At 38.5% G+C, this 18,384-nt stretch overlaps 2 protein-coding genes and 2 pseudogenes across 2 annotated transcripts; all 4 read left to right on the plus strand.

The window, feature by feature from the left end:
• The first annotated feature begins 5,328 nt into the window (after nt 1-5,328).
• Nucleotides 5,329-5,679, plus strand: LOC143876910 (mannose-specific lectin pseudogene; annotated as a pseudogene).
• Nucleotides 5,680-8,301: 2,622 nt separating this feature from the next.
• LOC143876911 (mannose-specific lectin-like) lies at nt 8,302-8,718 on the plus strand. The gene has a single exon (XM_077378590.1). The coding sequence runs from the start codon at nt 8,302-8,304 to the stop codon at nt 8,716-8,718; it is 417 nt and encodes a 138-aa protein (XP_077234705.1).
• A 4,309-nt stretch (nt 8,719-13,027) lies between these two features.
• LOC143876912 (mannose-specific lectin-like) lies at nt 13,028-13,444 on the plus strand. The gene has a single exon (XM_077378591.1). The coding sequence runs from the start codon at nt 13,028-13,030 to the stop codon at nt 13,442-13,444; it is 417 nt and encodes a 138-aa protein (XP_077234706.1).
• A 3,700-nt stretch (nt 13,445-17,144) lies between these two features.
• LOC143876913 (mannose-specific lectin pseudogene) lies at nt 17,145-17,495 on the plus strand (annotated as a pseudogene).
• Nucleotides 17,496-18,384: the final 889 nt, after the last annotated feature.

Below are 18,384 nucleotides of genomic sequence, written 5' to 3' on the forward strand. Positions count from 1 at the left end.
TCCTAGAGTTATAGGAGCGCCTCCGTCCGGTCAGTTGGCGATTCACATCGCCGACTGATGACTAGGTCTTGGATACGTTAGCGATCCCTTGGTTTTCCTTAGGACACACAGCCTAGCTACACATAGGTTGTAGGAACCACCTGCATTAGCTTAGGGCTAACCTGCATTTAGCTAGGACATATAGGGTGTCCTAAAATCTACAATTCACTGGAATTTAAATAATCGTTCAAGAAGCTTTAATAATTAGTCCGGTCTTTTAGATCGAGTCTAGGATAGAGGTCTAGGTGTCTTAGGCATCCTAGCTTAGAATAGGTACGAAGAACTACGTTGCCTTGATTCTCGTGGAGGCGGGGATATGTAGGCTTCTTTGGATGAATACCAGACCATCCGAGGACTCGGGCTAATAATTTAGAGTCTTAGGATTTGTTGTATTGTTATTGTGTGTTTTGATGTGTTTTTCTTATTTTCTAGTACTGATCCTATACCTTTTAGCTATAGCTTGCATGTGTTTGCACATCAGAATTTAGACACCCATTAGGCATGTCACTCATAACCTAGCTATGCTTAGGTGACACATCTTTCATTTCATTTTATGCGCTTATTATATTATCATCAGGAAATGCATGCTTAGGTAGACGATTCCTGATGATTGTTCCCATTTCATATGATTTTTACCCAAACTTCTTTGGAGTTAATAATAAATGGCATAAGAGACCAAGTGTTCGCACTCGGGCGAATTGGGGGCGCCTAACCCCTTCCCCATTCGTAACCAGGCACGGACCTTTTGTATCTCTGGTTATCCATTGCAAACAGAGCATTTGTTTTGGTTCCATGGCATGTCCATGGATGGCGACTCTGAGTTTATTTTAGGTATGTCTCGGTTTCGAGCCCTGGCTCCGGATCAAGACATATCTCTTTCTTTTTATATCGCCACTCGAGCTATGCTATGAGGGTGGCATCAGTTTCGAGAGTTCCTTGGCAGAGCTCTCCTTCACTTTGTGGAGATCTTAGAGGATTGCAGGAGGGATCTCGCGTCCCTCGGCATCGTCCTCAGGATCGGGGTCCACAATCACCATTGGTTCTTCCGGATCTGGAATGGGGTGGATGATTGTTTGCTTCAGCACGAAGATGGTCAACTTCTTGAGTCAAATCATTGATTTGTTGTTGCATATGCTGCTGCAAGTTTTCAGCAAGTGTGTGTACTTCATTCAAGGGGATTGTTCTACCACCTCGACGTCGGGCTTGTCTTGGAGGCATTGTCCTCTCCTCCAAAGCTCTGATACCAAAATGATGCAAGCCTCTCCTAGGCTTCTTGGACTAAGGATCGGGAGAGTGACAAACACACACTCAAATGCTCAAGAATTCGGATTCAAGAAAAACAGATTTGCGCAAGTTCGCTAAAATGAGCGTATCTCCCTCGATATAGGTCGGAATGACTTGATTCAAAAGCCAAAATTTTAAGGACTCAAAGATCTACAATGTTGCTGACAAAAGTTTGCTCAGAAAAATACTGAAAAGGGCTTGAAATGGTGATGGAAGTGGATGAATGCGAATGGACAGGTTTTTGGAAATAGAGCGGGGCAAAATAGAGAAAGATAACTTCAATGGCTACTCTTTTAGGTTGCCAAGGAAGATAGGTAACATCAATTCTTTTAGATTGATGGTTGCAACTCTTCAAGAATGCAAACAATAGGGGACAGCTCCTACTCTTCAAGGAAGGAGCGAAACTCTTCTAGGTTTCAAGGAAGAATTCTTCAAGGTTCAAGGGAAAATGCACTAATAAGATTTTCATTCAAATATTCAACTAACTCCATTACATATGTTTGATACTCTTTAAATAGAGAAATACATGAGAAAATTCGTTCAAACTAGTCCACTAACTAGTTTAGGGACCCACATACATCATTAATAGTTTATGAACTCTAAACACATTAACTAGTCAAAGCTAGCAAACACAGTCTACCAAAATAGCCATAACTCTTTAACCACTAAGCCAAATTAGGACTATGAATATCTGTTGAAAAGATAATTCAAAGACCTACAACTTCCTAGTTAAGCATTTTCTCTGATTCGTCCATCTAGAGGTCCAAAAACGGAGTCCAAAAGTAGTCAGACTCATTAATGCGGGACTCCAGCTCGATCAGCGTGTCCATGGTGGTCTTTATGCTTAATGGATTTAAGTTGGACATGGGCCTTGTGTTGGGCTTGGATGCGGGCTGACCTTCTCACTTGCTTAGGATGGTTCATCTGGGCTTCAAACTTGTCAACCTCATGGGTATGGGCTACATCAGTATCCGTGCTATAGATGATAGGAATGCTATACGGAAGTGTGCCCCTCTAGAAATACCTTACAAGGGCGCACCATTGGATTATTGTGGAAAATAATGACGGGAGTGAAAGGACCGATTTGACCCTTTTCAAGGTCTTACGGGAATTTGAATTCTCTTCCTGGTCTTTTTGTGGACATGTCACGAATGTTTGATCCCTTTCTTCTTTTACAAGGCGGATTCCCGTTTTGCCAGCCGTGATCTATAGGAAAATGTGGGTGGTCGTGGGAAACCCCTCCCGTTTAGTATTTAAACCATATGAATCTAAATTTACTTGTAGTTATTACATACCTTATGAATGCAGGTTTTTTTGCAGCCATTAAATATCACATTTTTCTATTTGCCACCTCATATCTAACAAATCAACTATATTGAAAGAATTTATATAGCGGTGTCTAAATGTATGAAAATATTCCATTCATTGCAACAAAATCTCATAAAAACTTAGTTTTTTAAACTGTATGATTTATATTGGGAAATGATAAATCTGCCCCTTTTCTTTACATGGGACAACCAACTCCAGTGTATGATGCAATCAGGCCCCTTGAATCCTTCTCACGTGAAGTAAATCAGCCCCTTTGCAGTCATAGATACACCCGAGGTGGCTTTACATCCCAAGTAAAAAAAGTAGGCCAATATATCACTTCCCGTTATATTAAAATTAGAGAAAAACCTCCAAGACCGAGATGGTCAGAAGTACAAAAGACAAGAAAGCAATAAAAAAAATACAGAACTTCAAGGGGGAAGATGATCAAATATCTCCAATCTCGCCCTATATATTAAATCCTTCTCTGGCTAGACGATCTACTTCCCTATACACAGAACAAAGGACATGTTGATACCGGACAGGATGACAATCTATTGAAATTTTAAAGTCGAAGTTTCTTTTTGAACTTCAAATTTGAAGGGAAGATTCAAAATTGAAATATCCCTCTTGTTTTCAAAAGCTTTTATCTTTTGTGTTTTAGTGTGGACTATATAGCCATCATTACCTTCGCCTATTTCTGCGGGACATCCACCAACATGGTGGCAAAAGCGAGGGCGCTCTTGGACGGTCTTAGGCTATGCAAAGCTTTCAGAATAGTGAACCTCTTGTTTTCAAAAGCTTTTATCTTTTGTGTTTTAGTGTGGACTATATAGCCATCATTACCTTCGCCTATTTCTGCGGGACATCCACCAACATGGTGGCAAAAGCGAGGGCGCTCTTGGACGGTCTTAGGCTATGCAAAGCTTTCAGAATAGTGAACCTTGTGGTAGAATCGGATAGCAAGGTGTTGATGGATCTCATTTCAAAGAAAGAGAGCCACCCGTGGTCTATCTCCTTTTTCAGGTCGGAAATGATGCTACTCATGGATCAACTTCGCCCCTCCCATCAACACCAATTCAGAGAAGGCAATAAAGTTGCGGATGCTCTTGCAAATGAAGCCGTTATTACCAAATTGAACCGAGTTTTTCAGGGCTGGTCAGAAATGCCAACTACGGCCCGTGGGGTTGCAACATGTGATGCCTTAAGTCTACCAAATCTCCGGACGAGGATGACCTAGGTGGTGGGCGGTATATAGGGAATGTGTTTTTCCCCCTTTTGGGTTTAGATTTAGTGGCTAGGCAACTAGCCCTCGTCTTGTAATTTTGCAAATAGTATATAATATTTTGAGGTCCTCCCCGAGGCCGAAATCTGTTTCAGGTTAAAAAAAAATATAGCCACACACCAAATAAAAACTCAAAACTGACATAGGTAATTATGAGATTTTATATGCAGTCCGCACGTGAAGTCCGGTGTTTTTCAAAACCTACCTTGTGTCCCACGTCATAGGATGATTCAAACTGTTCATTTGTTGGGCCACAATGTAAATAGGTTCCACCCGTTAAATCAGGGAAGTAGCCCGTGGGGCGGGTTGGAAGGCCACAACGTATGTAAATAGTTGGTCCCACCTATCAAAATATGAAGTGTAAATAGTGGGCACCACTACATCACAATTCGAGGTCTAAATTGTGGGCTCCGCATAACGCATGGGATAGGGGGAGATTGTGGGCCCCACCTAAATCGTCTGTCACCTTCCTATTGATATGATTTTTCATCCTAGGTCGGGGAATGTTTAATTTCACAGGGCGCAACCACATTATAATCAAGGTTTTAAATTTCGACTGAAATCCAAAATTTCAGTTAATACCGAAATTTCTGATTTCGGTCAATAACGAAATTTCGGATTTCGGTCAATACCAAAATCGAAATCAATGTTAATCGAAATTTCAGCCTAAATTACCGAAATTTCGGCCTAAATTTATGTAATTTTGGCCAAAATTTCAGGCGGGGTAAAATTATATTATTTTGATTTCTTGGGATTTCGAACAAAATTTTGAAATTTCTGCAAAAATTTCGGTTTCTGTGGCACCTATATTAGGGCAGTGGCCCCCTCTGTTTTTTTACCGGAACCATCAATATAGTAGCCCTTGCTTTATATCCTGTGTGCAGGGTCATAGTGGGCCCGCCCTCTCATTATTTGCTCTTCATTTGTGTCGTCTACAAGTTGGGGTCCCTCAGATGAAGGATCATGGAAATTTCTTGTGGGTGGGCTGAGGTCGCTCTTCTCATGCCCTTAAAAACATCCATTTGAACTTCACCCTAGCATAAAACGTTAATGAGATCTTGAGCAATGTGTACAAACTCTTGCGACTCTTCAACACAAGCAGATGACCAGGACTTCTTCTACGTATACTAATTATTAGAGGAACATAGACTTGCATGCATCTTTAAATATATTAGAAAAATGAAATAGACGGCAATAAACTAATGCAAAGTTGAAAATTTCCACCTACAATTCACCTATATAAGGAATGCTTTCTCTCCTTGATTTCTCATCGTTCTAGCTCTCCTTTTCCTCTTCATCTTCTTTACTATCTCCTTTCTATTCAGTCAGAGAAGAAGAAAAAAATCATGGCACGTACAATTGATGTCATTTCGACCCTTGCAATTATCTCTCTCTTGCTCTTCAACAATGCAATGGCAGAGGATATGCTCTTCAGTGGAGAAACCCTCGACACAGGAGCATTCATTGAGAATGGGCCTTACCGGTTTATAATGCAAAACGATTGCAACCTTGTGTTGTACATAAACCAGACAAGGGCACTTTGGGCATCAGGCACTAATGGTAGGGGCACCTCATGTAGGGCTACCTTCCAAGATAATTGCAACCTTGTTGTGTTATCAGGTAGTGAGATAGTGTGGAGCAGTAACATCTCTCGTGGGGGGAACAGTTGCCGTTTGATTGTTCAAGGGGATGGAAATGCTGTCATCTATGGCGCAGCTCTTTGGGCTACTAACACTGTCCAAAGCAAGAGGCGCCTACTCTAAGGATCACTTTCTTTGTATGTTTAATCTTTAAGATATTATCTGTTTTTCCCTTTGGGAGGTTGGAATAAGTTGTGTGATCTCAAGGTTTGCTGCCCTTGGAGGCATGAGACCCGACACCAGTTGTTGTGTTTAAATACATTCTTTTATGTTGGTATTGAGGGAAGTTTTATATATAGAAGAAATAAAACAACTACAATTTTCTCTCTTAAAGATATTTAAATTATTGCAAATGACATTTCAATTGATCATTACTTGGTGAATTCATAGAGCCCTTGTTTTGAGAGTAATCTCCATAATAGCAGTGATTGTTATGAATTAAGAGACCTTCATTGGGATTAAGAGATTGACGATAGCAAGACTATATGCCGTCTTGATTAATGGAAAGGGCCATAAGACAATGTATCGGGATGCGTTGATCTGATGCACCATAACAAGCGACTCATCCTGATTTGCAAATAATCAATGGTAGGAAACATCTTTGAAGTACATTTATTTCATGTTTCATCAAGGCTAAATCATGGAGGTAGGATCAATCAATTACGAAAGAAAAATGATGCTGACAAACGGAAGAAAGAAATTAAGAAAGAAGATAGCTCTAACCTCTAAGCCCGTACATGTCTCAATCTGTGGCACAATAATGTGTAGGCTATTCAAATTGGATGATCATAAAACCTTGGCCATCAGAAAGTCCTGACTCTTGAGAAACCCACCAAAGGAGCTAAATTATTCATTTTTGTCAACAATAATCTTAGAGGATCAATGTCCCATGGGACCATGATCATGTAGGTTTTCTCATGGGGATCCACCAAATCAATGGCAATAAACACAAACGTATACTATGTCTGGCCAAGGTTGAATATTAAGATCATATTTTGGAAAAGATTGTTTTTAATAAAAAGATAAACCTATGCTCGGTTTTTATCTCTATTTTACCGTATAAACGTAAAACTCTTTCATAACTTGATATATTTGGATTTTAGAAAAATAAAAATAAAAAATAAAATTATATATGTTTTGTGAGCGCCACCTCATATAGGCTATATGAGGTGACACCTTAGGAACTCTATTCTCATATATATATATATATATATGACTCTTTTGTTTCTAAAATATATGCCAAAATATCTGTCTATAAACGGAATCTTACTTGAATTTTATAACGATATAATATCTCTATTCCCGTATGCTTAAGATACCCTTTTTTATTTTCCTTTTTTCCCGGTAATAATGAGTTCTGCTTTCCGATATTCCAACTAAAAAAAGATTGGGTTTCCTTCCTATTTTTTATTGATTACAAAACGATTTAGAGAGTTTTATTTCCACCCAAGCATCCCGATTTAAGGTATGCATCCTCTTCCTTTCATTATTATCCCCTTCCCTCCCTGGCTTTTTATTTGATTATATTTTTGTATCCCGCTAGATTAATGGTTTTGATTTAGTTTTCTTCTACTTCCTTCTACAGATAGATTACAAGTGGGTACTTCATTTGGGTATTTCTTTGTCTGATTATTCACTGCTCTAAGGTACTTCATTTGGGTAAAACAATAATTTTTTTCCGATTTCAAGTCATTTATCTATTGAAAATAATTTGTATGACAATCAAAATAGTTGAGCCATTCAAGTCATGTAACTCTGATGGGCCTATTTGTATTACACATGATAAAAGGTAAATTGAACCAAGGCAGTTCCAACTTTTACTCACAATGATATTTTATCTAGCATTGCATCACTTTAATTTATCATTTCCCTCTAAATCATGGAAAATAAATACTTTTAAACAGAGCATAAAGAAATATTATTCCTGCAATCCAAAGAGGGCCTAAAGAGATTCCACATGACTGTACAAGCTGTTTGTTTTTGACAACAACATGGTTGCCCATCTTATGTTTTCTTTCAAAGGATGATATAAGGTACACAACATGAAAAACTCTTCCATGGTCTCAATTCCATGCAATATTTGCAGCGAGATTTTCTTCTCTTTTTTTCCCCAGCAATACTAATAAATCTACATACTAATGCACCATGTTTCCTTATTTTCAGTATTTATAAAATTAACTTAATTTTTTTCACAATCTTTTCTAATTGTGGTTTTCCTTTTTTCTAAGTATATGATCAGAACCGCTTGATCTATAAAAAATAAGAACCGAGGATTGGTACTGTACAACCCCTGTCAATGTTTTCCTCATTTTTTCTGGTACTCCTTCTTTCTAAGCAGTACAAAAAAAATCTGAGCATGTGTGGCTGCTCTCACACGCAACAGCCCAGCCGCGAAATGCCTTTTGTGATGGTCCCTAACAAATCCTTTGATTTTAATAAAAATTAACAAAACCGTGTAAATATAGCTTCTTTTAGAAATGACAAACAAAAGATCTGAAGCTGTTGAGAGCGGAAGAAGATACTTATACCTCTTCGACAAAAACAATCCGCCCAGGACCTCTTCTATGCGGACAATTTGAGGATTGGTGACAATAAATAAATACATAGTTGAAATTTTCCACATCCAATTTACCTATATAAGGAATACTTTCACGCTCTGTTTTCTCATCCTCTTAGCTCTCTGTTTCTGCTTTATCTTCTTCAACATCACCTTATTCAATAAGAGAAAAAAAAAAAAAAAAAAACATGGCACGTGCAGTCAATGCCGTATCGACCCTTGCAATTCTCTCTCTCTTGTTCTTCAATGTTGTGATCGCAGAAGATATGCTCTTTAGCGGGGAGACCCTCGACACAGAAGAATTCATTGAGGATGGGCCCTACCGGTTTATAATGCAGACAGACTGCAACCTTGTGTTGTACATGAACCAGACAAAGGTACTTTGGGCATCTGACACTAATGGTAGGGGCACCTCATGTAAGGCTACCTTCCAAGACAATTGCAACCTTGTTGTGTTATCAGGTAGTGAGACAGTGTGGAGCAGCAACATCTCTGGTGGGGGGAACAGTTGCCGTTTGATAGTTCAAGGGGATGGAAATGTTGTCATCTACGGCGCCGCTCTTTGGGCAACTAACACTGTGCAAAGCAGGAAACGCCTTCTCTAAGGATCTGTTTGTTTGTATGTTAGATCATTAAAATATTATTTGTTTTTCCCTTTGGGAGGTGGAAATAAGGTGTGATCTCAAGGTTTGTTGCCCTTTGGAGGCATGAAACCATACACCAGTTGCTCTGTTTGAGGGGAGTTTTTTATACTTTCCATGTAGTGTTTGAAGAAATAAAACAATTTAATTTGTCTTTATGAATTTTGTCTCTAACTATATTGTAGTTATTATTATGAATTAAGAAACTTACGTTGGGATTAAGAGATTGACTAGGAAGGCCATATGCTGTGTTGATGAACGTAAACCAGACTAACATTCCAGGTCGAACAGAGATCCTATTAGAAAGATTGGGGATTGCAAAGAATCAATGGTATAGAGGGAAACATCTTTTAATGAATTTTTTTTTGGTGGGTAAGCTGAGCTGTGGAAAATTTTTTTTTTTAACAAGTGAATATTAGCCTATTAGGTACTAACAAACCTATGTGTATGTGCCTTCGTGCATTTGTATGAAATGGAATATTGATTTTATATATAATAGGAGATATTTTATATGGTGTCTGCACATGAAGTCCAGTATTTTTCAGAAACTACTGTGGAGCCCAATTCATAGGATGATCCAGAACGTTCATTTGTTGAGCAACAATGTAAATAGGCTGTAGCGCATACTTAAATCATCTACAGAGGATGGTCAGATCTGTAGAGGACAGCCTATTTATATTTCCAATTAAGAATCTCAATTGATCGGTCGGTTAGGATCATAATATGTGGATGATTTACAGGGTACAGCCTATTTATATTTCCAATTAAGAAATGAACGGTCTGGATCATCATATGAGTTGTGTCTTTTGAAAAATACCGAACTTCAAACGCGCCAGACTATAAGAACTCTATACATAATAGGAATGCTAAATTGAAAAGCACCCTTGTCGCTGGGTTTTTGAAAGGGCGCCCTTCAATTGAGCATTCTTCTATATATTATATTATAGGAAAATATGGGTGGTCGTGGACAAAACCTTCAGTTTTGTAAAAACTACGTACGAATTTATATTTACTTATAACGATTAAATAACTTATGATTGCAAGTTTATTATAGACATTGATAAATGTAAATGTTACTGCTGCTATTTAACACCCGTGTATATAAAAACAAGAGAAAACGGTTCCTACACATATGTGTAGAGAGTTCTGTACACACTAGCTTAAAATACAGTGGAGGCCCACACTGTTTGGGTGATCCAAGCCATCCATTTTAAAGGCCCTCACATAGATAGGGTGTCTACAAAAAATCAGATCCATAGGATCATCCCAACCCTATGATTTGTGGAGGTAAAATGGATGTCTTTAAACCTTCACAAATTAGTCAATTTTTTGCCTCCACAGTTCGAATGGTTAGGATGATCCTATGGATCTGATTTTTTGTGGACACCCTATCTATGTGAGGGCCTTAAAAATGAATGGTTTGGATTACCCAAATAATGTGGCCCCCACTGTATTTTAAGAAAGTGTGTAGATAACTTATCTACACATATGTGTAGGAACCGTTTTCTCTAAAAACAACTATATTGAAAGCATTCATGTAGTGGTATCTAAATATATTAAAAAATTCTACACATTGCAAAAAAATCTTATAAAAAAATTGGTTGTGCACACTCAAAATGGTAGTCTAAATATCCCTTAATCTAAATCCAATGATTTTTTGTCACAAACAAAAGAAGGGATCGCTCTGAGCCTCTACATTTCACTTGCATATAGTCAAATTTTTGTGGAAATGCGGCACTATTATAAGTCTAGCTAGCCTATTGCATTTGGTTCGTTTGGAAGCAGCGTAATCGGATGATCCTAAAATCTTGACCAGCAAAGTGTATTGACTCTCGAGAAACCCAACAAAGGAAGCCAAATTGTTCTTTTTATTCAACATTGATCTTACTTAAAGAGAATCCATGTTGCATGGGACCAGTATCATGCGTCCGTGTAGCATGGGACCGAGATCGTGTAGGGTTGCCTCATGGGGATCCAACAAATCAATGGGGTTTATGACACATGTCTAATATGTGAGATCCAAGGTTGAACTTTAAGATTATATCTTGACAAAGGTCGTTTTGAACGTAAAAACATAAACTTAAGATCTAGTTTTTTATTATTATCTATTTTCATATCATAATGACGAAGTGTACAATGTGTACGAACTTAAATGAGATCATCCATCTCAATGTGTACAAACTCTTACGACTCTTCAACAAAAACAGTTGGAATGACTTGGTAGAGCACCCATATTTTCAAAAAATGCTCTAACTCAACTCAACTAAGCCTTTGTCTAGTTAGGGTCGGCTAATAAATCCTTTATGCTCTGTTTGGTTGCCCGGTTTTTTTTGTTCCTGGGAGTTTTGTGGGAGAGTAAGTTAAATTTTGGTCCCATCCCATGTTTGGTTGCCTTTTAGCACTAGGTTTATTTTAATCCCACTCTTGTAATGATTACTTGTGGGGTGAATTTTTTAATCTCACTTTTGTAATGATTGCCTTTTCATCCCATCCCAAGATAACTCCAGGAACAAAAATAAACTCAGGAACCAAAAATAAGCTTGAGAAGAATTTTTTTCTACCCAACAGTTCAAGCAACCAAACAAAGGTTTTTTTTTTTCCCACCATATCTCCCAGGGTATTTTTTTCTCCCACATAACCAAACATGGGATTTTTATTTTACCAGAATACTTCCAGGACTTTTTTTTCCCCCACCTATCTCCCAGGGTATTTTTTTCTCCCACATAACTCCCGGGAACAAAAAAAACCTGGAAACCATACAGAGCATTAGAAAATTTTCATAAAAAAGGTGAAAGGATTTACCTGGCTCAAATTGACTAAGTCTAATCCTGACACTAGTTGGGTTTGTCTACAGGGATCATTTTCTACCTTTCTCTCCTATCCAATGCCATGCTCTCTGTTATGTTCCTAACCCTCATGTATTTCCTCACTGTTTCTACCCGAGTTGTTTTTGGTTTGTCCCTACCTCTTTTCACTCCATCAACTTCGCATGAGCCACTTCTTTTCACTGGAGCATCCAAAGGCCTACGTTGAATATGTCCAAACAATCTTAAGCCGTGTTCTCTCATCGTCTCCTAAATCAGTGCCACCCCCACCTTTTTAAGAACGTCTTTATTTTTAATTCGATCTAACCGTGTGTGGCCGCACATCCATCTAAGTATTCGCATCTCCGCTACACTCATCTTATATATACACATGTTGCTTCTTGTTAGCTCAACATTCTGAGCCGTACAGCATGGCTGGCCTCACAACTGTCTTATAAAACTTTTCCTTCAATTTGGTAGGTATTTTACAGTCGCATAGAACTCCCGAAGCATGCTTTAACTTCAACCAACCAGCTCTAATTCTGTGGTTAACATCCTCTTCAATCTCTCCTTCCTTATGTAGGATTGAAGCAAGATAGCAAAAGATATCTCTCTTAGGTACCACCTATCCAGTCATACAGTTACTACATCCTCCCCCTGCCTCTTTACATTACTAAAGTTGCACTCCATATACTCTGTCTTAGTCCTGTTCAATCTAGAACATTTGGATTCCAAAGTAGTTCTCCATAACTCTAACTTAACATTAACTCATGCTTTGGTTTCGTCAATTAATACTATGTTATCTGTAAATAACATACACCACGGCACCTCGTCCTGCTGATATCTGCATTCCGCATTTTTTAATTGAAAAAATGCTCTAGAAGATTTTTTTTAACTCCGAAAAGAAATGATATATGCATCATCTTTTCCCTTATTTCCACCCCTTTTGCTTATCTGTTCCTGAAAATGACTTTAATTTAAGGGATTTGCTAGGCACCATCGCAGAAGGCAGTCCGCGGCTGGGCTGTTGCAGGTGAGAATAAGAAAAAATCTGAGCATGTGTGGCTGCTCTCACACGCAACAGCCCAGCCGCGAAATGCCTTTTGTGATGGTCCCTAACAAATCCTTTGATTTTAATAAAAATTAACAAAACCGTGTAAATATAGCTTCTTTTAGAAATGACAAACAAAAGATCTGAAGCTGTTGAGAGCGGTGGAGATATCAAAGTCTCCCCGGAAGAAGAAACCCAAGGTATACTTATACCTCTTCGACAAAAACAATCCGCCCAGGACCTCTTCTATGCGGACAATTTAAGGATTGGTGACAATAAATAAATACATAGTTGAAATTTTCCACATCCAATTTACCTATATAAGGAATACTTTCACGCTCTGTTTTCTCATCCTCTTAGCTCTCTGTTTCTGCTTTATCTTCTTCAACATCACCTTATTCAGTAAGAGAAAAAAAACATGGCACGTGCAGTCAATGCCGTATCGACCCTTGCAATTCTCTCTCTCTTGTTCTTCAATGTTGTGATCGCAGAAGATATTCTCTTTAGCGGGGAGACCCTCGACACAGAAGAATTCATTGAGGATGGGCCCTACCGGTTTATAATGCAGACAGACTGCAACCTTGTGTTGTACATGAACCAGACAATGGTACTTTGGGCATCTGACACCAATGGTAGGGGCACCTCATGTAAGGCTACCTTCCAAGACAATTGCAACCTTGTTGTGTTATCAGGTAGTGAGACAGTGTGGAGCAGCAACATCTCTGGTGGGGGGAACAGTTGCCGTTTGATAGTTCAAGGGGATGGAAATGTTGTCATCTACGGCGCCGCTCTTTGGGCAACTAACACTGTGCAAAGCAGGAAACGCCTTCTCTAAGGATCTGTTTGTTTGTATGTTAGATCATTAAAATATTATTTGTTTTTCCCTTTGGGAGGTGGAAATAAGGTGTGATCTCAAGGTTTGTTGCCCTTTGGAGGCATGAAACCATACACCAGTTGCTCTGTTTAAGTATATTTTTTTATGTTGGTATTGAGGGGAGATTTTTATACTTTCCATGTAGTGTTTGAAGAAATAAAACAATTTAATTTGTCTTTATGAATTTTGTCTCTAACTATATTGTAGTTATTATTATGAATTAAGAAACTTACGTTGGGATTAAGAGATTGACTAGGAAGGCCATATGCTGTGTTGATGAACGTAAACCAGACTAACATTCCAGGTCGAACAGAGATCCTATTAGAAAGATTGGGGATTGCAAAGAATCAATGGTATAGAGGGAAACGTCTTTTAATGAATTTTTTTTTGGTGGGTAAGCTGAGCTGTGGAAATTTTTTTTTTTAACAAGTGAATATTAGCCTATTAGGTACTAACAAACCTATGTGTATGTGCCTGCGTGCATTTGTATGAAATTGAATATTGATTTTATATATAATAGGAGATATTTTATATGGTGTCTGCACATGAAGTCCAGTATTTTTCAGAAACTACTGTGGAGCCCAATTCATAGGATGATCCAGAACGTTCATTTGTTGAGCAACAACGTAAATAGGCTGTAGCCCATACTTAAATCATCTACAGAGGATGGTCAGATCTGTAGAGGACAGCACATAATAGGAATCTCAATTGATCGGTCGGTTAGGATCATAATATGTGGATGATTTACAGGGTACAGCCTATTTATATTTTCGTGTCTTTTGAAAAATACCGAACTTCAAACGCACACAGAATATAAGAACTTTATACATAATAGGAATGCTAAATTGAAAAGCACCCTTGTCGCTGGGTTTTTGAAAGGGCGCCCTTCAATTTTGGTTGTGTACACTCAAAATGGTAGTCTAAATATCCCTTAATCTAAATCCAATGATTTTTTGTCACAAACAAAAGAAAGGATCGCTCTAAGCCTCTACATTTCACGTGCATAGAGTCAAATTTTTGTGGAAATACGGCACAATTATAAGTCTAGCTAGCCTATTGCATTTGGTTCGTTTGGAAGCAGCGCAATTGGATGATCCTATAACCTTGACCAGCAAAGTGTATTGACTCTCGAGAAACCCAACAAAGGAAGCTAAATTGTTCTTTTTATTCAACATTGATCTTGCTTAAAGAGAATCCATGTGGCATGGGACCAGGATCATGCGTCCGTGTAGCATGGGACCGAGATCGTGTAGGGTTGCCTCATGGGATCCAACAAATCAATGGGGTTTATGACACGTCTAATATGTGAGATCCAAGGTTGAACTTAAAGATTATATCTTGCCAAAGGTCGTTTTGATAGTAAAAACATAAACTTAAGATCTAGTTTTTTATCATCTCTATTTTCATATAATAATGACGAAGTGTACAATGTGTACAAATTAACTTAAATGAGATCATCCAGCTCAATGTGTACAAACTCTTACGACTCTTCAACAAAAACAGTTGGCATGACTTGGTAGAGCACCCGTATTTTTAAAAAATGCTCTAACTCAACTCAACTCAACTAAACCTTTGTCCCAAACTAGTTAGGGTCGGCTAATAAATCCTTTAGAAAATTTTCATGAAGAAGGTGAAAGGATTTACCCGGCTCAAATTGACTAAGTCTAATCCCGACACTAGTTGAGTTTGTCTATAGGGATCATTTTCTGCATTTCTCTCCTATCCAATGTCATGCTCTCTGTTATGTTCCTAACCCTGAAATATTTCCTCACTGTTTCTACCCAAGTTGTTTTTGGTTTGTCCCTACCTCTTTTTACTCCATAAACTTCGCACGAGTCACTTCTTTTCACTATAGCATCCAAAGGCCTACGTTGGATATGCCCAAACCATCTTAAGCGGTGTTCTTTCATCTTCTCTTAAATTAGTGTCACCCCCACCTTTTTACAAACGTCTTTATTTTTAATTCGATCTAACCGTGTATGGCCGCACATCCATCTAAGTATTCGCATCTCTGCTACATTCATCTTATATATGCACATGTTGCTTCTTGTTAGCTCAACATTCTGAGCCGTACACCATGGCTGGCTTTACAACTGTCTTATAAAACTTTTCCTTCAATTTGGTAGGTATTTTACAGTCGCATAGAACTCTCGAAGCATGCTTTAACTTCAACCAACCTGCTCTAATTCTTTGGTTAACATCCTCTTCAATCTCTCCTTCCTTATGTAGGATTGAACCAAGATAGCAAAAGATATCCCTCTTAGGTACCTCCTGTCCAGTCATACACTTACTACATCCTCACCCTGCCTCTTTACATTACTAAAGTTGCACTCCATATACTCTGTCTTAGTCCTGTCCAATCTGGAACCTTTGGATTCCAAAGTAGTTCTCCATAACTCTAACTTAACATTAACTCCTGCTTTGGTTTCGTCAATTAATACTATGTTATCTGTAAATAACACACACCACGGCACCTCGTCCTGGTGACATCTGAGTTCCGCATTTTTTAATTGAAAAAATGCTCTAGTAGATTTTTTTTTTTTAACTCCAAAAAGAAATGATACATGCATCCTCTTTTCCCTTATTTCCACCCCTTTTGCTTATCTATTCCTGAAAATGACTTTAATTTAAGGGATTTGCTAGGCACCATCGCAGAAGGCATTCCGCGGCTGCCCTGTCGCATGTGAGAATAAGAAAAAATTAACACGCAACAGCCCAGCTGCGAAATGCATTTTGGGATGGTCCCTAGCAAATCCCTTGATTTTAATAAAAATTAACAAAACCGTGTAAATATAGCTTCTTTTAGAAAAGACAAACAAAAGATCTGAAGCTGTTGAGAGGGGTGGAGATATCAATTTCGAATTCAAAACAATAACCAAATAATTTCCGGAAATCCCAAGGTGTTAATAGATTTCGGTGGAGAGATTGTGGGGGCTACCTTGGTCGTATTAAAATCTGCGCAAAATTCAGCCTTATACTTACTGTGTGAAGGGGTGAGATGAAGAACTAATATTTAATGTTAGAATAAGTCTGACATTTGCTACCAAAAAAAAAAAAAACTTTTACGTGTGTACAAACAAACACTTACGTCAGAGCCTCCTTTCAACTGTCAAAAAGGATTCACCCACATAAAGGCTTTACTTCCTTGGTTTTCTTGGCTACTCAAAGCCTCCTTTCAGCTGTAATTGAAGACATGAATGGATCATTGTATCTTAGATTGTAAGGGCTGAAGCCCCGCCTGTCGGCCCTTATGTTCTGGCCTCTTGGCCCCCTTGTAATGTTTCTATCTTTTTAATGCTATCTGGTAAGGGTCTTGCCTAACCCCAGCTTACCTATCAAAAAAAAAAAAAAAAAAAAACAAACACTTACGTGTGTGTTCGAACTCTCATACCTCTTCAACAAAAACAGTCAGCCCAGGACCTCTTCCCTGCTTACCTTCTGAGAATAAGTGACAATAAATAAACGAATAGTTGAAATTTTCCACCTACAATTTACCTATATAAGTAATACATTCACTCTCTGTTTTCTCATCGTCTTAGCTCTCATTTCTTCTAATCTTCTCCACCATCAGTAAGAGGAAAAAAAAAAAAAAACCATGGCGTGTGCAATCAACGTAGTATCGACCCTTGCAATTATCTCTCTCTTGTTCTTCAACAATGCAATGGCAGAGGATATGCTCTTCAGTGGAGAAACCCTCGACACAGGAGCATTCATTGAGAATGGGCCTTACCGGTTTATAATGCAAAACGATTGCAACCTTGTGTTGTACATAAACCAGACAAGGGCACTTTGGGCATCAGGCACTAATGGTAGGGGCACCTCATGAAGGGCTATCTTCCAAGATAATTGCAACCTTGTTGTATTATCAGGTAGTGAGACAGTGTGGAACAGCAACATCTCTGGTGGGGTGAACAGTTGCCGTTTGATAGTTCAAGGGGACGGAAATGTTGTCATCTATGGCGCTGCTCTTTGGGCTACTAACAGTGTCCAAAGCAAGAGACGTTTGCTCTAAGGATCTCTTTTTTTGTATGTTTAGTCTTTAAGATATTATCTGTTTTTCCCTTCGCGAGGTGGAAATAAGGTGTGATCTCAAGGTTTGCTGCCCTTGGAGGCAAGAAACCCGAAAAGTAAATTGTTTGTATATTTTTTATGTTGTTATTGAGGGAAGTTTTATATACTTTCATATATTGTTTATAAAAATAAAACAACTAAATTTGTCTTTATGAATTTTGGCTCCAACATTGAGATTAAGAGATTGACGAGCAATAGTAGTGACTATTATATAGTAGTGACTATTATATAATAGTAGTGACTATTATATAATAGTAGTGACTATTATATACGTATAAAGAAACCTACATTGGGATTAAGAGATTGACCAGCAAGACCATATGCTGTGTTGATGAAGGGAAATTATATGATGGGTGGCTCTAGAAAGCCCTATTTTTCAAAAAGTACTGTACGGCCCACTCTATAGGAGGATCCAAACCGTCCATTTGTTGGGAAACAACATCAATAGGTTGTGCCCCAAAAATCATTTCCATAGAATGATCCTAACCCTCCAATCTATAGATCGTTGGGTTAAGATCATCCTATGGAAATGATTTTGGGGCACAACGCATTAGCACTGTCGTCCCTTGCAATTCTCTCTCTCTTTCTCTTCAACAATGCGATCGCCGAAGATATGCTCTTCAGTGGGGAGAGCCTAGCCACTGGGGCATTCGTCGAGAATGGGCCCTACCGGTTTGTAATGCAAACGGATTGCAACCTTGTGTCGTACATAAACAAGAAAAAGGCACTTTGGGCATCTGGCACGAACGGTAGAGGCACTGCCTGTAGGGCAGTCCTCCAAAACAATTGCAACCTTGTTGTGGTATCAGGTTCCGAGACAGTGTAGCAAC

This window comes from Tasmannia lanceolata, unplaced genomic scaffold (genome assembly GCF_043159265.1).
Source record: "Tasmannia lanceolata isolate RefF3 unplaced genomic scaffold, GAP_Taslan_0.1 ptg000005l, whole genome shotgun sequence".
NCBI classification, from domain to species: domain Eukaryota; kingdom Viridiplantae; phylum Streptophyta; class Magnoliopsida; order Canellales; family Winteraceae; genus Tasmannia; species Tasmannia lanceolata.